This window comes from Sycon ciliatum, chromosome 1 (assembly GCF_964019385.1).
Source record: "Sycon ciliatum chromosome 1, ocSycCili1.1, whole genome shotgun sequence".
NCBI lineage: Eukaryota > Metazoa > Porifera > Calcarea > Leucosolenida > Sycettidae > Sycon > Sycon ciliatum.
This window is the reverse complement of record NC_088643.1, coordinates 28,411,017-28,432,718: the sequence shown is the minus strand read 5'-3', so window position 1 is coordinate 28,432,718 and position 21,702 is coordinate 28,411,017. Positions and strand designations below refer to the sequence as shown.

At 46.9% G+C, this 21,702-nt stretch overlaps 2 protein-coding genes across 2 annotated transcripts in view; one reads left to right on the top strand and one right to left on the bottom strand.

Annotated features, from left to right (window-relative positions):
- LOC135821519 (anoctamin-7-like) overlaps positions 1–3,792 on the top strand; it is a 72,868-nt gene extending 69,076 nt beyond the window's left edge. Inside the window, exon 27 of the mRNA XM_065334521.1 lies at positions 3,184–3,792. Coding sequence (XP_065190593.1) covers positions 3,184–3,420 — 237 coding nt within the window. The 3' untranslated portion in view covers positions 3,421–3,792. The remainder of the gene's footprint in view (positions 1–3,183) is intronic.
- A 101-nt stretch (positions 3,793–3,893) lies between these two features.
- On the bottom strand, positions 3,894–20,798 carry LOC135821530 (kazrin-like). The gene is made up of 9 exons (XM_065334530.1): positions 19,358–20,798; positions 16,319–16,539; positions 14,154–14,287; positions 13,697–13,877; positions 12,798–12,851; positions 12,538–12,639; positions 10,550–10,716; positions 5,840–5,981; positions 3,894–4,817 (listed from the first exon to the last, which is right to left on the bottom strand). The coding sequence occupies exons 1-9, from the start codon at positions 20,691–20,693 to the stop codon at positions 4,548–4,550; spliced, it is 2,607 nt and encodes an 868-aa protein (XP_065190602.1). The 5' UTR covers positions 20,694–20,798; the 3' UTR covers positions 3,894–4,547.
- Positions 20,799–21,702: the final 904 nt, after the last annotated feature.

The following is a 21,702-nucleotide window of genomic DNA, read 5'->3' as shown; positions in this document are numbered from 1 at the left end:
AAAATTTGCATGTCCGGACATGTCCGGCCATTTTTGCAACTGGCAGGACATTGTGTCAGAGCACATTTTAGAGCACATTTTAATCCTTAGCGCATGCCCTGGAAACCCAATATCTTGAAGACAGAAATAGTCTTTCTCCCTTAACTAGACCACCCTCCCACATTTACCCTTCCCGGACTTGGCTATTAATATTGTAGATACGCACAGGCATTTGGGTGTTGTAGTTGACTCGCAATTGTCCTGGAATTCTCACGTAGATTTTGTATGCAACAAAGTTAGCAAATCTGTAGGTTGCCTGATGTCTCACTGCTCCCACTTGTCCCCCGAATGTACAGTAAAACCTGTAACTAACGACCACCGTGACTAGCGACCGGCCTGGTACTACCGACCACTTTGTCAGGCACGGACGGTCTCACATTCAAAATGCACTGTGACTAGCGACTACCTGCTGAACGCGACCAGCGACCGCCTTTTCTTGTCCCAATGTCGAATTTTGACCCGTAACTAGCGACCGCGATGTAGCAAATCAAACATTGCTTGAAGCTCCTTCTCGAAATTTTGATGATTTTCCATGGTCGTTTCGATACTACAGCTGGACAAATGAGCGCAGTCTCATTTTTACTGTGGAATCAGTGTGGATTGCACTACACCTGTCATAATTTCAAGTGCTGTCCAGAACAAACATGATAGGAAACGTCTTGGAGAGCGCATCCAAAGCGCTCTTTGATCGATGTTACTACTCGAAGGAGAAACTAAGACTGAGCGGCTCTCTGTCGAAGTGCAATCACACAGCTCAGTCACCAGACTCACCACTACACCAGGTCACGCTGACAGTCTGTGCTGGCTAGCTAGCATGTACTCAGCTGTACGGAACACAGGCCAGGATACGATGGCGGATAATAGTCTACAGTGAAAGGTGCGAAAACTCGCAACATCGCCGCATCACGTACTGGTACACACCATTACAGTTTACGCTACACTGCATCCAAGTCGGAGCGACTGAGTTTCCACTGACAGTCTGTAGATCTACACACTGATACCAGTTGCCAGTGTAGTCGCACACAGATGAGGATGGAGTCGATAGTGACTAGTGCACTGTCTGGCCAGGCCAGCGCTGCTCTGGAAAGCCAGTGAGTCGACATACGTGTCAAAAGGTCGTATCGCTTCCGGTGTATAAAAAACTTGATTTTCTCTCTCTCCAAGTGTTGTATGATCTGAAAGAAGAATGTCAGTGCGCAAGTGGTGGGGGATTGTATTATCTGCATTTTGACATACATATCATATAATGGGATCCATATATGGTCGCGCGGTGCAAACCTCTAACTAAAGACCACCTGCCACTAACGACCACTTTTCCGGGCACCAAGGGGTGGTCGTTAGTTACAGGTTTTACTGTATTTGTCTCTTTTATAAATGCTACCTTCTTCCTATCTTTCTGTACGGCGCTACTGCTTGGCATTCCCTGCTTAGTAAATCTGCTGTACAGGCACTAGAAATACATCGCAAACGTGTGTTGAAAATTATTTTTCGTAAACCCTCTCTATTCCCCCGGCTCTACTGATCTATATAGTTTGGCCTCCACCAGCCCCATCTCTATCCTGTCGCAGAGACAGTCATGCGTTCTGGTCCATCGTATTAAACTAAACATTGTCCCTGAACATCTCAGCAAGTATAATTGGTTTACTTTCGCACGGGACACTCCAATGGCATAGTACTTCCCAGAGCTTTGTCAACTATGTTTACCAAATCTCCTATCTTTTCTGCATATTCGTATTGGCTCAAGCTGCCCATGGAAATGAAGATAATATCCAATATTAGACAGTTCATAGACCATGTTAAGTGTCATGCCACGTTGTAGGCTCCCTCGCCTTTTTGCTAGCTTATCTCGCCGCTCTCCACCATGGTCAACATAGTGATATATTTCACCCCGCTGATGCATTCTTTTCTTCCGATTATCATATTCTTTCCTTCTTTCTTTCTTTTTCTTCTCTTGCCATGGCTGGCTAACGCCCCCTCCTTTGCATTGACTTCTGCCATTGGACGGTGAAATAAAATAAAATAAGTAACTATATCAAAACGATAATTATGACTTGGACCTGGAAATGGGGTTGCGGCTTACAATTGAGTGCGACTTACTAATGGGGAAATACCCACGGTATGGCTAAATTCATGAGAGTTGCATGACTTACAAATGGGGAAATACCCACGGTATGGCTAACTTCATGAGAGTTGCATGACTTACTAATGGGGAAATACCCACGGTATGGCTAACTTCATGAGAGTTGCATGACTTACTAATGGGGAAATACCCACGGTATGGCTAACTTCATGAGAGTTGCATGACTTACTAATGGGGAAATACCCACGGTATGGCTAACTTCATGAGAGTTGCATGACCTACTAGTCGCTATGAATGGAAGTTTCCGGCGGAGAAAACTGTAGTTATCACCAACCCTCACCACGCCCAGCTCACGCCGCTACCACGTGCGACCTGAGGTGGGCGCCCTGCCGTGCAGTATTAAACTGTCCTCAAGCCAGTCACCTGGTCACGTATTTGGCAGCCCAGTGTGCTGTGGACTGGATCGCAGCGTTTAGAAGCGCCAAATGCAGCAGGGTCAGTCTCAGGCTGGTCGCATATGCGGCAGGTGACTTCGCAAGGCTGCATTCGCATTTGGATCGCCGAAGCGATACAGGTGCTTCGACTGCACCCCGTGGCGCATCAGGGAAGCTTCTGGGGCCCAGGCAGCCAGTAAGTGCACCACCGTATCAGGTATGCGCAGGTGGAGCAGCAGGGCAAGACGTGTGCCGGAAACTCACCGTCATCCGGTCAACCTCATGATTGTGTGGCTTTACACAGCCGGCACTCATTACTTGTTATTCCTTGCAGAAGGCCAGAATTGTTTTTTTTTCCGCTTTTTCCCTTCTTCCAGGCACGGCTTTATGTTAGAGCAGTAAATAGCAGTTAAGGACTCAGTGTGTCAAGTTTGGCATAATAAAAGAAGCACGCTATCCCCAAACTCCAAAGAGTTGTATGGTTATTCTGTGAGTGTATTATGCAGGAGGCGGCAGTCACGTGAGCTGAGGGTGGAGTGATAAATCCAGTGTCTAACCCATCATCTCCAGTACGATATGTTGATATGCATACATTCTTGTTCTTCTGTTGTTGTATGTTTGTTTTTGTAGCATGTGGTGTTCTTGGCTATGACAATCCTGGATTGGGCAGTACCAGATGTACCCCAAGCACTGCAGGATGAACTCGCTCGAGAAATCTTCCAGGCTAAGAAGGTTGTGGAAACTGCAAACTGGCAAAGTGGGACCAGCACCGTCGCAAGTCAGCCTGTTGGTCAAAGACGGAGAAGGAAATCGACAAAGAGAAAAACAATTCGTAGGAAGCCCACTGTTTCCCGCCGGACACAATAAAGTGGCATTGAGGAGATCCCCAGAATCATGTTATGCCTAGTGATGAGACACATACCACTACTGCACTACTGCACTACTACAAGTAGGCAGAATGTTGATATGGTAAGAATTGACAATATCTTTTTTTAATACCTTGGGAGTATGTGAAAGTAAAGCTTCCCTGAATCATTCTGCGATTCTGTGGCCTTTATTTGTACTGCAATTGATCGATCTGACCACATCATTGAAGTTGGTGTTGATTTCCTCTTTTGGCTTATCTGAGCACACTTCAATAAATTGGCAACATGAGCAGTGAGATGTGAATGACAACTATCTGAGAGCAGTGAAAAGGAAGGCAACATAATTATTACTAAGCACAGGCAGCGGCTGGAACAAGATGCTCAACAAGTATGTGTTGCGAACCTATCCTATCCCTACTTGAAGAACTATCCAAGTTCAGACATTTCAGCCAAGCACACCTCACATCGCAGAAATTCTAGTGTGGTAAGAATTTTGTTTTCATGGTAGTCATTAGAGCAGATAACCGCACACATGCACAAAGCTACCGCACACATGCACACAGCTATCAAAATTATCACATGCCTATAGTACAGTTCCTGAAGCGCAATATAGATAGATCTACAGTGTAATATAGATAGATCTACAGTGTAATATAGATAGATCTACAGTGTAATACTACCCTTTTGACCGTTATATTAGATAATCAAGATTCATAGGTTTTACTGGAGGTATGAGCTACCATTGACATTTTAGTATCATAAAAGGCAATAAAAAGAAACAAGTGAAGGGAAAGTCTTCATGCTGTCTCAAATGAACACCGTTACAGTTTACAGGGTAAATCAGAGAAAGTTTCTTGATTTTCAAGGATCGTCTTGTGAAGCAATTATAATGAGCAGTCATAACCATTGGGGATTAGACCTGGGTTGTTTGCAAAATCATTAATGATCTTTTAATGTCCAACAAATGCGGCAGCAACCTGTTCCACCACGGAGCCGCGTGACAAAAAAAAACCTATTGTACTGGAGATAAGCAAATAGTACAATGAGTGGTAATCGAGTGGACATTCTTTAGGGAAACTGACTTATCAGACTTGCTGCACTCTGCTTGGTGACGCCGTCTAAAAGGATCTAAACTGTAGTAGTCTCCAGGTCCATTGTCAGAGATGCTGTCATGCTCTGAGTAGCTGCTACAGCCATAGAAATGTTGCTGATGCTGTTGCTGTGAATGAGCGGCGATGTATGGTGATGATGTACAGTGGAGTTGTTTGCTCCATGCTGCTGCTGCTGCTGGACAAGGTTTTGGTGAAACAGCGACTGTCCCTGATGATGCTGGTTGGACTGATCTTCAACTTCGTATGTGTACTTGGTGCGTCGGCCCAGTGCTCTGCCCAGTGAGTCCTTGCAGACGAGATACGCACAAATACACACCAAGTTGCAAGTCAGTAAAATATACCATCGTGTACATGTATTCCTGCCGTCAAAGGAAACCTGCACCGGCCACTTCCGTGCAAGGACAAGGCGGGATCAGGGCAGAAGTAGTGAATCACACAATTAGTCAATTACAGAACTATTTAGACTGGCATGTGTTCCACAGATAATACATACAGTGCTAGGATCCTTGTAGGCATGAAGTACTTTGGGTTCAAGTGCATTATGCAATATTATGCCATTACGGTGCTAACATTCACATTTTAGCACTACATTCACTGCAGCACAGTTCAATGTTGCCAGTGTCAGGGCCAACCAGCTGTCTTGGTGGTGTGCAGCACAGTTCAATGTTGCCAGTGTCAGGGCCAACCAGCTGTCTTGCTGGTGTGCTATTCATGAGGCTGAGCACAAGTAACTTAAACTATCATTATAGATGTTCTGGAATACGATTTTGGTACCAAAATCCGTAGAGGCACTACAGATTTTTTTACGTCGTTTTCGAGTAGTGACATGTTCCGGAATACGAAATAATGCATTTGCCGTCATCTAGGTTACGATCGCAAACACGTCATATTCCCGTGCTATGCCTTTCTATTTTAAAAATGTGTACCAAAATCATAACGTCCCGCAGAAAATCAATGTTTCTCGTACCAATTTTGTATGCGAAATCTTTCTGCACTTGACGACGCAAAATTTCCACACAAAACATACTTCGTATGAAAGCCAGTCCACGGTTTCTCCGCGCTGGAAAATCGTATGAAGCACGCCTTGAAAAAATCCTTAGCGCTTCTACGGAATTTGCCATTATTTAGGTACGGAAAATCGTACCCCGGAACCTCTCTATGGTGTGTCTCCTATACCCTTGAATGAGTCAATTTGAGAGACGAAAAGGGCCGATGGCAATATCAATAGCTAAAGCCATACAAGTAGCGATAGTAAGAAGAAACATCGTGACAATGGACAACAGCAATGACATGGAGGCATAAACCAACCTTGAAGCTTCTTCTGCGCCGTACATCTTTTTCTTCCACTGCCGAAGAGGACCGGACAAAAGAGCGGCCAAGGGAGTTTGCTGACTTTGATCCTCGACGACCACCCTTCTCGTTTGTCAAATGGTTCACTTCCAGTGACGATCTATAAAAAAACATGGAGAGGGAATGTCTTTCAGATTGATTTTAGTTTAACAGGTGTTACATTGTGAATACTAGTACAACGACTTCACTGTGCTCGGAACTCTGAAGGAGTTCAGCAGCAGCACTGCCAGAAGCAGCGTCGTCTATCCCTGACGCCTCCATACTGCCCTTTGCAGTTTCGAAAGTGAAAAACAACCACTTCGAAGAAGAAGATACGAAAAGAACAAAATGGCAACACGGATGTAACTGCTATATGCGCTACAAAGCAACAATACGAAAACACTGTACTTTGAACCCTGACATCAACATTTTGCACAGTCGCGATGTTTGCCACGTGCTGCGCCAGCACTCGGTGGCTTTTGTCACAGGTCACGCTGGCCCGCGCGGCAGGATATGTCGCACTTTGCTCGAAAACATTGATGGTGATTGCCGCGTGTTACAGTAGAACATCAACTTGAACGTGGATTTTCAGTGGCCCGATATGTCTCCTTTTGGAGAATTCTTTTTGGCCATCAGATGCAGTGATCCCTACTGAGTCGATTGGCAACGAAAACGCCACATGCATGAGATTGGAGGTTAGCGCGGTTTGGTCATACTATTACAGTCTTTCATACTTTGTGTTTGATACATTGGGAACATACTTTGTGTTTGATACATTGGGAACATATATCCTCCTTCTCAGTAACATGCCCTGGTGGCCACAAATAGGTGCGCGGTGTGGGGTAACCTGACCAACCAGGCCGGTATACACAAATAGGTGCGGTGTGGGGTAACCTGACCAACCAGGCCGGTACACACACAAATAGGTGCGCGGTGTGCGGTAACCTGACCAACCAGGCCGGTACACACACAAATAGGTGCACGGTGTGGGGGTAACCTGACCAACCAGGCCGGTACACACACAAATAGGTGCGGTGATAACCTGACCAACCAGGCCGGTACACACACAAATAGGTGCGGTGTGGGGCAACCTGACCAACCAGGCCGGTACACACACAAATAGGTGCGGTGATAACCTGACCAACCAGGCCGGTTCACACACAAATAGGTGCGCGGTGTGGGGTAACCTGACCAACCAGGCCGGTGGTTCCGGCAGGCCTGACTAACACTGTAGAAACAAGTACAAACCACCTTGTGCATTGTGCCAAATTTAATATGGAATGCATGTGAGTATGCTGGGATTAGGAATGAACTGTTCAACATCTTACACAGCCATGCCCAGGTGGCTGGTGTGTGCAGGCAGAGTTGCTGGTACATACTACCACCCGGTACATCATTGCGCAATGGGCTTGTAGGGAATGTACGACTACGCATGCTGCTGGTCAGGTATCACATCTAGTCTTCCCATCTACTTCAAGTAGGTTACTGACAAGAGACCATTACTGATACAGATCGTACCCCGTTAATACGAGTCTGGTTAGTACATAAACCCCGTTAGTACATAAGAAATCTCAAGTCCTGGACGAAACGTGGTCACTTCCATACAAATTTGGTCGGTTAATACACAATTCGTTAGTACATAAACCCCGTTAGTACATAACATTTCCTCAGTACCCGCATGCCACCTACCTCAATAGTACATAATTTGTTGGTTTTTCGGCCTTCCAGTGGAGGCACATCGTGTTCCAGTTTCTTCTTGTGGACGCAATTAGCTCAGAAATCAGAGCGCACATCACAGACCGACAAAGCTCTGTTTTTTTCCGAGTGATTGCACAGGAGCGGCTGGCAATGCATCATGTGAACTGTAAAATCTTCGCTGACTGTGACCGGTATAACATAATGTTTATGGTATAAGGCCACACCAAGTTTTTTCATTGTTTCTCGTCACCGCGCGCGTACCTTTCTTGAGGATTGGACCAAAAAAAAAAATCTCGCGTCCCGGTAAACACGCATAAAAAGGCGTTGTAAAAGTATGCGCGGCGTCAAATCTGGAGTGCAGTGCTAGTGCACGAACCGAAGGACGACTTTTGCACCGTGTATGTACGCATACCGGTAGTTCAAGTACCACACCACCACACGACCTGGTCGTCTTCTTTGCTACACACAGTTCCGGTACAAGTCAAGACAGTGCATGACAGTGCACCGTTTTGGACTGACAGTGTTCCGGGCATCGGTAAACTTGCGGCATTGCGGACTACAAGCACTGTGAAGTTGCCGTGATTCCTTGAGTTCTTTATCAGTTCATCTCGTCGTGGGCGACGATGGCATCTGAAATAGTCAGCTTCGCTGTGACTGTGGACTTCCTCACCAGAGGCCGGTGCAGGAGCCTGGTTTTCTGGCTGTATGTTGCAATTGACTGTCACGCATGGTGTATAGTCTGATTTTAGGTCATAAATTGGGCCTTTGTAGTGTAAATAGCAGTTTTTGTTTTTCAAACCCTATTTTGTTTTTTTTCCGCCCGCCCGCGTTCCTTTTGAGATTTTCAGGTGACGAGAAACAATGAAATAACTTGGTGTGGCCTAACAAGGGCAATCAAGAATATCTCGCTCCCTAGTGACGGTAGCAAGAAAAACTAGAAAGTTGAAAAAAGTGAAAATTTCTGGTACACAACCAAGTTATGCAGATTTTCGTTTAGTACATAAACCCCCTGATAACGTTTTTCAAGTCACAGAGATTACGTATTAACGAGGGACGACTGGTACGTACTAAAGTCGTTGAGTGCAGCATTGCAGATAGCTGCATTCAAGGAGTAACTGACTTTCACTGGCCTCAGCAATGTGCCTTGCTTAGGCATCTAGTAAAGCAGTGTCCACACATAACTTATCTGCCACAGCAGTGGTGATGGTGGGCCCATACATACATTGTGAGGGAGTCTCTAGTGCTGGGCAAGTGCATACATCACTTGAGGGCATGCTGCTGGCCTTAGACTGGGCTGGCTTGTGACAGTCACTTGTACCATTCACTTCAGGTGCTTCACAGGATGCCCAGCCACTGTACTTCGCATGGACTGCACCTAGGTATGTCGTTCATTGTCACTTACAGTTGATACACAGTGGCTTAAACTTCACCAACATTCTTACAGCTGAGGCAAACCTAGAATGTCATGATTAGCTGCAGGGAGGTCTAGCATTCCTGGATACAGTGTGCCGGCTGTAGGGAGGTGTTTGATAGCTCAGCAAGTTCTCCCCGGCACACCATGGTGTAAATAGATAGACTCACACTCCCAACTGTGTTCTCCCATCTGGCAACCGTGAATGTGAGTAGTGAGGCAACATAGCTGTGGTTCATACTTAGGTCCACAAATCACCTTGTCATTTCACCACATTACACATATCCCTCAGCCTATGCTCAGTCTACATGGTCATGGGCAGCTCTGGCCAGCCCGGATTCCGGCAGTTATGATCAATTATCTCAGATTGGAGCAAAACACAATGATACAACTGAAAGGACAATGGGATCAGCTGGATTGTGGTTTTGCACAGACCACAGTAGCAGTAACACATCGCACCTAAGCTGTGAATCAGCAATTGGCAGAGTAGGAGCAGGATGATTTATACCAGATTCCGTGATGGAGAGTGTGGTCTGCAGTGATACCCCCCCCCCCCCCCCCCCACACACACACACTCACACACCGGGAGCCTTGCGCAAGGCATTTCACTTGCTGACTATTCCTGCCCGGCTTCGAGCCTACAAAGCCTTTGTCCGGCCGGTTATGGAGTACTGCCCAATCGTCTGGATGGGGGCAGCTCCTTCCCACTTGAATCGGCTGGACTGGGTGCAGGAGCGAGCCATCAAGGCAATACATCCGCAATGCTGGCTTCCTAGCCTCATAATTCGCCGCACCATCGCTGCCCTCTGCCTCCTGTATAAAGCCCTTTGCGATAATTCTCCCGCTCTTCTCTCGAGAATGGCTCCACCCCCGACACACCAACCCAGGACCACACGCCTCACCCGCCAGGCTGTACGACTGTCCACCGCGCATCCCCATCAGTTACAGAATGTTCTTCCTGCCAATTCCCGGAACAATGTGAGCCGAGCCTTTCCCCACTCCGTCATCCCAATTTGGAACCAGCTGCCTACCTCTATCATTCCCCACCCATTTCACCCAAAGAACATCCAAAAGTTCAAGACAGCAGCTTATCACCATCTCCTCAGAACGAACTGGCACTGGGCCACTCATAGCATACGCGAGTAAGAGGGTACAGTGTCCTACCCTGCTTGGACATACATGTAATCTCTCCTCACGGGCAGTCTCCTCTTGAATTTAAAAGTCTAACAGCGTTCACATCAATACTCAACTTATTCTTTTGCTCACTGAGCCATACAATCTTTCCATTTTCTTTCTTCTGTTTTCTTTTTCAAATTAATCCTCCCCACCCAATATCCCTTTGGTGCGTCCATGGAGCTATGAAGCCGAGACCTCTGGTCAGCGGAGCTTAATGGGCCCCACCACCACACTCCATCATTCACCCCAGTGTCTGGAGATATGTGGATTTTGTAGAAAAAAAAAAAAAAAAAAAAAAAAACCTGCCTGATATTCAACAGTTATTTCTCAATGGACACAATAGCAGCTCAACGTCAGCATCGCCTGCGGCTGATCATTGAGTAATTAGGTGCTTTCAGACTGACCTTGCTGGCTCAATAAGGCTGTTGAGTTCCTCTGACAGGTGTCGCCGAATCATTGTACGCGATGGCGGTACACCCAGTGCTGTTGCCATGGCGTCAGAGCTGAATGAGGGTTCTAGCACGACGATAGCACCATGGACACCACTGTTCTGAAGGTTGTTAGCGTATTCCTACGCATGCACACACACACACACACACAGGAACACAGGAATGGGCATAATCTGTACGGCGATGGCAAATGAAATCCAGCAGCTCATGAACAATGTAGAGCCATGTTCCCTACAGAACCCAGTGTTCTGTAGTACCTGGGCGACGACGCAGATGTGACTTGCAACTAGTATTCGGACAGTTGCAGAATTCCCACTGACACACTACATCATCTTCAATACTAGCAACAAGTGTCACTCAAGGAGAGAACCATACAAATAAACCTGGCTAAGTAACCACCTAGTTTGAGAAACCATTTGGTCTGCAATGTGAGGACTATTTTTCTTTAGCACCGACTGCGCTGAATGTGCAATAGTCGTCTCCCTAGCTTTCTGAGACCACATGTGCTCAAAGACGTATCCAGCGACATGTGTGCACTGTGGAATATGGTTTCACCTGCCTAGGGATTCTCCAAGGCCCCCCCCCCCCCCAATCCAAGAGTAGTTTTAAGTAGAGTGTACCGTGAGTGACTAGAGTGACTAGAACCCCAGGCTCTTATCCCCTACGTGCATCTAGTAGTATACCGTGGATGGATGGGTTTGTTCGGCCGATCCTGGAGTATGGGATGCTGGTATGGATGAGCGCAGCACCCTCCACACTAGCCAAGCTCACAGCCATCCAACGTAGGGCACTCCACGTCATTGGTGATGGCTGCTACCTGCCCAGCCTGGACATCCGTCGCTCTGTTGCTGCCCTCTGCTACCTGTTCAAGCTCCACTATCTGACTGGCCCTGCCATGATCACAGCCCTCCTACCCCCGCCAGCTCCAGCCCCAGCCCGGGCCCGCACCCGAGCCAGCGTGTGCACAATTGCGAGCCACCATCCGTTCCAGCTGACCAAGACTGTCCCACCTCAGTCTCGGAACAGTGTCCTTCGGTCCTTCCCCCACTGTATGATTGACGCCTGGAATTGCCTCCCAGCCTCTATCCTCAGTGCTCGCCCCTCCCAGAAGTCGATGCAGACCTTCAAGAAGAAGGTCTATGACCACCTGAGGCAGTCTGACTGGGACTGGGCAACCGACCGCCTCTAGCCTCCTCCGGGATTATGCTCCTGCTTCTCCCACCCCAAGCCTAATTGTCGCCAATCCTGAGTAGCCAATCTCCACTGCTACCCTATTGCACCCTTCGTTTGACACTCTCCTTTCACTCCTATTATCTGTTTGATTATTTGCTATTTTCTGCTGTGTTCCAAAATTAGATCCTCTCCTTCGTTCTAAATCTTCTATTTTCTCCCGTACTTTTTTCCCCTCATGCTTCTGCTTCCCTCCCGAATTTGGTGCGCCTGCCATGTGAAGATGCCGAGACCTCTGGTCGGTTGAGCATGGCAAGCCCCACCAGCACCATCTCACCCCACGCTAGCCCCATGTGCCTGCCGGTGAGTTGTGTATTTTGTAAAAAAATCTCCATTAATGGGTATCCGCCATGTCTCAGAATTGTCTCTAACTGGGGATCACATCCAACCACAATGGATATCCTCAGCTATCCTCAATTGGGCTCCCTGACCCAAGGGAAATAACATTTCCACAGATACCCAATTGGAGTTAAGAGTTACTAGTCGTATGTGGTAAAAACTAGTTGAGGCTATCGCCATGAAAATGAAGGATTTACCACGATTAGACTACAGATATCTTCCTGCAAGGTGCTTGGCTGAAGGAAGTCTACGGATATGAGAGGTCTTCAACGCAGGTCAGCCAAGCTTATCAAGTTAAGTTTACAATCAAACAGAATGAGCGCTGGCAACGGCCCATCACTGTGATTCACAGCAATTACGAATATGTCACTAACCCCAAGGTCGATGCTGCGCGCCCACTTTATAAATCTCTGGTTGGTCCACACAAGTGGGTCGGTGTCGGCATCTTCACACATTGAACGCCGATGCACCAAGACCTGCAAGCCAAACACAAACACACAAAACGAGTCGGTTGGGATCAGAAGGGTATGCCCGAACTTCATTGAAGCTCTATGTGCGTCAGTGAACACCCCCCTCCCCAAAGCATGCTGTCTCAGATCAGTTCTACTGGGAAAACGGCACACGGTTCTCTCACCTGCTTGTCGAACTGCAGTGCACGCAAGAGATCTATGCCGTACATCATACTAGCCTGCAGAGCAGTAGAGTACACAGAGGAGAGAAAACATCACGGTTGGCCAACGTGCAGATACCCACACAATCCCATCACTACTGACACATGCAGGTGGGATTCGATTGCCGTAATATGGTCGAAGCAGCTAAGCTGTCCGGGAAGAAACTACCCAAAAGTCATGTACAAGAACCTGTTCATTGGCACCCAAGCATACACTTTGCTTGATTGGAAGCCTGGTTTGAACGCCAGCTTATTTATGAGACGGTATGATCACTGCTTTTATAGTCGACTTGACTGTATGATCACTGCTTTTATAGTCGACTTGACGGTATGATAGGTATGCCTGTACCGTATTTGCGGTGTATAGTGCGCACCCTGGGCAGTGAATTTTGAAGCTCAAATCTGCAGTGCGCACTATACACCGAATACGAGAATCTAGTACAAAAGTGCCAGAGTTCAAGAGTTCAAGTGCGCACTATACACGTAATGCACTGTATCGTACGGAGCGAGTGCTCAGGTTCATCGACGTTCGAGAACATCCACGGAAAAACAATGATGTTTTCATGTTCACAGTTCGTAGTTCCATCAATTTCCTAGTCATAGTTGACTTACCGGAAAATATTCTTAAGTTTCACCATCCTTTGACGAGATCAATTTCAGAACCAAATATCCCCGATTTGACTGCGCGTTATACACCGAATAGAGCCACTTTGTGTGAATTTGTGGTTGAAGATTGGGGGTGCGCGTTATACAAAGGTGCGCGTTATACTCCGGCAAATACGGTAGTTCAGTCAGCTCATGCATGCATGTGTGCATGGTCTGCCTACTCACATCCAGCAATGTCACAATACTCGCCAGCTAACCTGATGAAACCGCCGGTTGATGCCCAGCATCTTGTCAATCTCTCGGCGAGTGAGGCTGTTGAGAACGCGTCCATCAGCCAGGTTACTAAACATGACATCACTGTGCTGACCAAGACCAAGTTGTGCCATCCATACTGTTGATACCCACACATGATCCATATCTCTGGCTTTCGGGTAAAGCCTATAATATGCATGTAAGCATTCAACATGGTCATATACAACGTATCTGTACAACACAATCATCATATTATATTATGCACGCATGTACTCGCACACACTTATACGCATGCGCTCGCACACATAATCCCGTGGTTTTTATAAAGGAGGCTGCGTTCTTAAGTCTTAATGATATCCGTGATATATTCATTTTGCTTTCGTTCCATAAAAAATATACCATGCACAACACATGCACAACACGCTGGAACACAGCTTCATAGAGTAGCACACAGCTACTTACAAGCTTTCCGGTGACCTGTGCTCTTCAATGGCCAGCCTTAACTTGCGCCTGTGCAGCCCGTTCGTCATTCGGAGAGCCTCCTCAATCTCCTGATCAGACATACCCATCAACACCCGGCCACTCTTCACGTTCTCCTGTGTTTTGAGCACACCATATTCCACCAGTATCCACGGTGGCATGTGTAGAAAAGGAATAAAATACAAAGCAAAAATACAGAGGCCAAAGGCAGAATATCAAAATTGCAACAAGGACACTGTGATTCGAATTGAGATGATGCGACGTTGGCAGATATTGTAGAAGGCGGCTGCTCCTAACGTTGGAACTCGCGCTTTCTACCGCCTGGCTGACACTTGACTGACTCATAACTACCGTCTAGAGCACCGGGAAGTAAGCCGGACCGTCCACGCGGCAAACCAGCAAGAAAGTACCACTTCCTGCTCAATACACAGTGTTTCGTTATTTCACCCCTCATCAGTTGAGCTTCAAAACGGCTGATGAAATGTGCGCTCTGAGAGCACTGCATGATGTAGTGCTCTCTGAACCCAAACATCACTAGGGATACCAATTTACAGTGATGTCCTGTTACCAGCATAACACAAATCCTGCAAGCTCCAGGGAGCAGCATGAGTCAAGGCCGCACTAAACTGATGAGGGGTGAATTTCCTGAAACACTTTGTATTGAGCAGTAAGTGGTACTTTCTCGCAGGTCTGCCGAATAGATGGTCTTGCATTCTTCCCGGTGCTCCAGACGGCAGTCATGAGTCAGTCAAGTGTCAGCCAGCCGGCAGAAAGAGCAGGCTCCCAATTTAGGAGCAACGACCTTCTTTTAAGTATACTGTAAATCAAGAATATTTCAAAATTTTGAAGGACGCTTCACGCAGCTTCATTATACTTGAATTGTTTGCAGGCAACCTGCCTACACTCAAGAGAGCACTGCATTTCACACAAATCCATTGGTATCGTTACAACGTTTCGGTCTTTATGACCATCATCAGGAAGCCTGATGATGGTCATAAAGACCGAAACGTTGTAACGATACCAATGGATTTGTGTGAAATGCAGTGCTCTCTTGAGTGTAGGCAGGTTGCCTGCAAACAATTCAAGAATATTTCGTATGTGATTTTTCGTATGTTTGTACCTAATCCATTCATAAGTACAATATATTTGTACATACGAGCTGTCCACAATACTGTTTGTGCATAACAATTGGCTATTGAATACGTTTTAGAATTTAAATCCATACACCCTCACTGGCTTTGGGCCGTCACTTTATCGCCATCATAATGCATGCATTGGGCGTGATACAAAATAAAATCTCAACAACTCGAATAGTGAGCCAATAGCATTCATGTATAAGAGAAAGGACCAATATGCTACGAGCTATGACTAACAGTCCACCATGATGACGAGATGATATATACCGTATTTCCGCAAATAAAAGACCGTCCTCGTATACAACGCCTTCCTCGAATACAAGGCCGGGGCAGGGGGCGATTGAAAAAATACAAGACCGTCTCCGATTAGAAGACCGGGCCTACTAAATGAGTAATGAAAATAGAAGACCGTGCTCAAACTGTGGGAAAAAATACAAGACCGTCCTCAATTATAAGGCCGGGTTAGGACGAGTTTGAAAAAATAGTAGACTGGCCTACTATTTGCGGAAATACGGTAGTCAGAGAGTGCGACAACAAGGCACACAACTGACACGGATACTGAGTTGCACTATCTGACTGTATTAACCGTTATTATCTTGTTACAATGGTTGACTGTTAGTCATCACTCATAACAAAAATATAATTATATTGATCCTCTTCTACATAAATTAAAAGGTGTATGAAATTTCTTGATTTTCAGTAGCAGACAGCACAATGAACTTAGTATGTGTGCCGCTCACCATCCTTGCATTCCAACTGGTTATGGATGTAACGGTACGTGTGGCGCCGTGTACTAGTGGAGGTTCTCTTAGAGAGTTGAGAGCCAGACAATCAGCCTTGGCAAAATTGTAAAGGGGTATCAAGTTCCGGACCAGATCTCGACCAAAAACGTGATAAATAAGCAGCAGTAACAACATCAAGAATTGCTGTACACAAGTCTAAGATATGCAAAGCTAAGACAGGTAGCTAAGACAGGTAGCTAAGACAGGTAGCTAAGACAGAATAGCTTACCATGCAAGCCTTGGCATACTGTGACATGTTGAGTACAACTTCCAGCCACGCAACCACTGCTGATGAGCGCCATCGTGCCATTGGCTGGCCCCGTGCCTCATCAAGGATTTGCTGCCGTTCTTGCAGTTGTTCATCGCTGAGACCGTGCGGAGACAACTCAGGACTGCCATTGCCGTTGTGGATGCTTGTTGAGAGTTGGTCAAACGAGGCTTGACTTTTGTCTGCAAAGGCCAATAGTGGCAATAGCAACATGAGCAAAATAAGAAACTACAATGTACTTGCAATCAGTCTAAGTCCATTATTCAAACCTCTCAGTTGGGCGCAAACAGGCAGGCGCTCTTGCCGCAATAGTGGCAATGCAGAATGTGCTGAGCTGTTCGCACACTCTGTTCTTATTAACCAGTCTCCAGTTATCATTGTTGTCTGATGGTCGCCTTTTGGCGAGAAACTTCAGAGTCCACAGTGAGTCAGCAGTGAGTGTAGGTTTGTGTGTGTGTGTGTGTGTGTGTGTGTATGTGTGTGTGTGTGTGTGTGTGTGTGCATGCGTGCATGCGTGTGTGTGTGTGTGTGTGCAGGGCAATGTCATTGCCCAATGGGCAGTCATGCTATAGTAGTAGTACTAGTACTAGTATAGTGCTGCTCAATGAAATCCGATCATGTGAGTGAAGTTTGCGCCTTGCACCATTTCGCAGTCCAGTGTTTGCAGGTCTAGGGCTGCACAACTCCTGGTATGTACTTGAGTGACTTGATCAGATAGCTCCTGGTATGTACTTGAGTGACTTGATCAGATTTTATTGAGCAGTGCCGCTGTACATGTATACGCACAGTAAGGGGCCATCCGGCACTATCGATCATTTTCACGGAACGAAAAAGTTTAGTTACAAACCTCCCCCCCCCCCCCCCCCCCCCTGAACGAAAAATATATAGACTTGACAACAAAAATGGATCGATGTTTATGCTATCAATATTTTTCAAAACGGAACTCTCCTCGACCCACCCACCTATTTCATGTAAAAGATCGATAATTACGGACGGTCCCTTACTTAGTAGATAACTCGTTACACGGTTATTATGTGCAAAAACGCAATCAAGCAGGTCAGAGACGATCCCTATCACTGTTTATTTTTTTTAGGGCAATGGTGGCATGGTACACTCCGTTTCATCCTGACACAGCATTGACCACACTAGACTCGCTGTAACATGTGCACTATACAACACATGAGCACTAGGGAAAAGTGGAATGCTGCCCAGTGGTCCAGCTGCACTTCTCTGCTACTAACAGCTGTGGCAGCGATGTGAGGTTACTATCACAGAGGCAACAGTAGCAGCAGCAGAAGCAGCAGGAGCAGCAGCAGCAATTCCCCTTCCTTCCGCCGGCCCATTAGCACGCCCTATACCATAGGAGGAATGCAAATAAGTGACTAGGAGACAGACGATATGCAGTGATTCAGCCCCCATCACACAACCCCCTTCACACAAGCGGTATCACGATGGAACCAAAAAAGCTGTTGTTTTGTACACTACAAATATCGCTAGGAACCGGTATCCAGCATCCAGCAAAGCAACACGGCAGAACGCAGAACTAGAACGCAGAACTAGAACACAGAACGTTCGGAGACAATCAGGGTTCGCTAAAGTATGCCACACATGCACACACTTTGTACTAAGCATGGCTTTTCAGAATGATGTGATCTGATCCTACACTGCATTACGATCCACATACAATTAGCTTCTGCAATCATCTCTTGTGTATGGCAAGACTCGCCTAACACATACTAATTACTATACCCACTCCACACTGACCAGCAATACCAGTACTACTAAGTACTAGTATAATTATTAGGGAAGGCTCTTTAGATCTGGGTTAGACTATGACACATTGGCGCAGCCTTTGTCCTTCAAGTGATTTCAAGTGGCTAGCGTTCTCTAACACAATGATAGCATGACAGCATCAAGCAACTACACCCACTTGCCTAGCTCCAAGTAGTACAAATCAATCACCATATCAGCTGTCATTGGCCAGGATAGGATTAATCTGGTTGGCAAGGCCCATCATACTGGCAGCCAAAGAGAGAGAGAGAGAGAGGAGAGAGAGAGAGAGAGAGAGAGAGAGAGAGAGAGAGAGAGAGAGAGAGAGAGAGAGAGAGAGAGAGAGAGAGCGAGAGAGAGAGAGAGAGAGAGAGAGAGAGAGAGAGAGAGAGAGAGAGAGAGAGAGAGAGAGAGAGAGAGAGAGCGCGAGAGAGAGAGAGAGAGAACTTCCAACATGATGTTTACATGAGTATTCCGCATGAGTACACTGTACTAGTAACTAGTTTCCCATCACCCACAACTCCCCCATCACCCACAACTCCCCCATCGCCCACAACTCCCCCATCGCCCACAACTCCCCCATCACCCACAACTCCCCCATCACCCACAACTCCCCCATCACCCACAACTTCCCCATCACCCACAACTCCCCCATCACCCACAACTCCCCCATCACCCACAACTCCCCCATCACCCACAACTCCCCCATCACCCACAACTCCCCCATCACCCACAACTCCCCCATCACCCACAACTCCTCCATCACCCACAACTCCCCCATCACCCACAACTCCCCCATCACCCACAACTCCCCCATCACCCACAACTCCCCCATCACCCACAACTCCCCCATCACCCACAACTCCCCCAAACTGTAATACGCAGCTGTTTTCAAGTCTTGCTGTGACTTTGCACATTATTTCATAATTCAGTACATCTTTGGGGAAAGTAGTTATCATGGGGTCCCCTATGCCGATATTCAATGTCTGCAAATATTATGTGCAGGCAGTTTCTTTGTCCCCTGGTCTGCACCTCCCATTCATTGCACAAGGGTGTCACTCAGAAACATGCAACTACAAGAAATAGTCAATGTCAACATGAAAACGATCTTGAAACCTTTAGTGAAATCTAGGGAAGCACAATGAGATTTAAGAAGCGGATTCGGCAATAACACCTTGGGTTGTTTCCCATAGATGCTGTCTATGGAATGAGACACATCAAACACCTTACCGTCCGAACTCTCACCATCAAGCTTCTTGCTCCCACTTCTGCTGCGACTGAACACTTTCGACAGGGAGCCAAAAGCACGCTTGCGTTTGGATCGCCTCAATTCTTTGTGTTCGGCGGACTTGGACGTCAGATCAGGTTCACTGTTTCTGTGCAAGAAGCGAGATCGTCGCAGCGCACTATTGTTGGGTGCAGGTGCAGCACTTGCTGGTCGATCTGAATCTCCCCAGGCATCTCGATACAGGGGCAGACCACTATCATGTGCGTCCATCATGTCACTGGATAGGGATTCCCTGGCTGGAGATATACCACCACCAGGAGACGGGGTAGATTCACTTGCCCTTACTTTGGCGTGGCCGTTCTGACTCAAACTAGTCGCTACCCTGCAATTGTTAGGAGTAACATAGGAACCATTGGTGGAACCTTTTTGAGCACAGTGCATCTTCGATCTGGACAGCTCCTCTTCAAGTGCACGCACCATCGTATCTTTGGCATCCAACTGGGTCCGCAAGATGACAGAGCGCTCTGAGCTTTCCCTAGCTCGGATCAATATATCCCACTTCTCTCTCTCGATGCCTTCCTTCTCTGCTTCCACCTGTCGTAAACTGTCTTCGTACTCATGCAGACGCATTTCATACGAGTCAATGTACTGTCTCACCTCGTCTTCCTTATTTTGAAGTGTACTGTACAGGTGCTTCATTTGCTGAAGTAAATCACTTTTCTCGCTCTTCAGCCTCTTCTTATCCGCCTTTGTAGCCAAGTAGGATTGGCGTAGACGAGAAAGCTCCACTTCCAAGCGTACAGCGTATGATTTACACTCTCCTTCATTTGAAGTTTCCAATTTTTTCCACGCCCGTAGCTCATCCAGTTCCACTTTCTGCTTGAGCCGATCGGATTCGCTCTTCTTGAGCTGTTCTTGAAGTAGGGCTATGGAGGCTTCCACGTCACCGCAACTTTCGACACCAAGTGCTGACAACATTCGTCGAACCTGCGACGACAGATCAGCGGCGGTGGATGCAGCGCTGGGAGAAGACATTTCAGACGATTTCACCGATTTCACTTCGTCAAGCAGCTGTGCCAGGTTCTGTCGTAGCGTGGCTAAACATTGTAGAACATCAGCTTTGACGGTTGACGTTGGACAGGACACGACCAATTCGTTGCTTGATGCTGTTGGTTGCTGGCCCGGCTCAGTACTCTCGCCGCTCGTATCGATGTTGACTTTCACCAGGCAGGCATTCAGCTCGTCCATGGCCCTGCGAATCGTAGCTACTGCCTCTCCACATTCTGCTGCACAAGTAATAGTTGTATCCGTGCTGTCAACACAGATTTGTGCCTCCATCGCTAAACCAACTCACTCTCCGTCTATCAATCAGTCAATCTCTCTTTCTCTCTCTGTGATCAAAGGCTGAGAATGAAAAGGCCTTGCAGAAAAGATTGCGATGTTGCAGTAGATCTACACTACGAGCCGAAGGGACCATGAAAATCTCGCGCTTTTGTCAGGCAAAGTTAGTTCTGTACCCACACGCCGTGGAACGCACGTAACATTGCATCTCCGCAGTGTCTAGACCGGTACAGTACAATGTCGTGTAGAGTCACACTCGGAGTCGTACGGCCACTGCGCCGAGGAGCGAACACGTAACGATCGTGCTACTGCTGTACAACTAGTACTAGTAGTAGTAACTACTGTAACTACAAAACGACTTACGTAGATCTACTTGTACTTGTAGTTGTAGGTTGGATCGTTTTCACCTGTTCACACACTTCATAGTTCATACCCGGACCCAAGCACCGGTGCACCATAGCCTCATAGGCATAGGCATAGCCGAGTATAGGTATAGGATAATCCCACCGTCAACGTCCCGGGGATCCCGCGTCGGTACGGTTGGCCTGGCCTGGCACACTATAAATATATAAGTAAACAAAAATTCCTAAACTGCAAAAGGTAAAAATTGAAAAGTCAGTATAGTCATGTTTTTTGTAAGTACACGTGTACATTATAATTATTCCCGTAGCTATGCAGAAGACGTTACTTCAGTAACGTCTGGCGCTAGCCAGGGTACACACAGCTTTAATTTGGTACAGGTGGAATCCTGATAATTCGAACCAGGGAGTCGTATTTGTACAGGGAGCCGTATTTTACGACTCCCTGATTCGAACCTCCAAATGGGCCTTGGCGGATAATGCCGGCATTATTATTATTATGTACAGTTTGTTTGTATGTCGGTTTATATTTCACGTACAAGCGTACTAGTGGGATACTCATAGTAGTAGTAGTATTTATTTTATTTACCATCGGATGCCTCAACAGTGATACACACAACTCTTAAGAGGGCCGATAACGGGATAAG

Excerpts from the sequence above, each read along its gene's own strand:
- LOC135821530 (XM_065334530.1), bottom strand. The coding sequence starts at position 20,693 with ATGGAGGCACAAATCTGTGTTGACAGCACGGATACAACTATTACTTGT. Across the intron at positions 12,640-12,797 it reads CACTGCAGTTCGACAAGCAG|GTCTTGGTGCATCGGCGTTC; the intron begins GTGAGAGAACCG and ends TTTGGCTTGCAG. Across the intron at positions 5,982-10,549 it reads AGCCTTATTGAGCCAGCAAG|ATCGTCACTGGAAGTGAACC; the intron begins GTCAGTCTGAAA and ends GTTTTTTTATAG.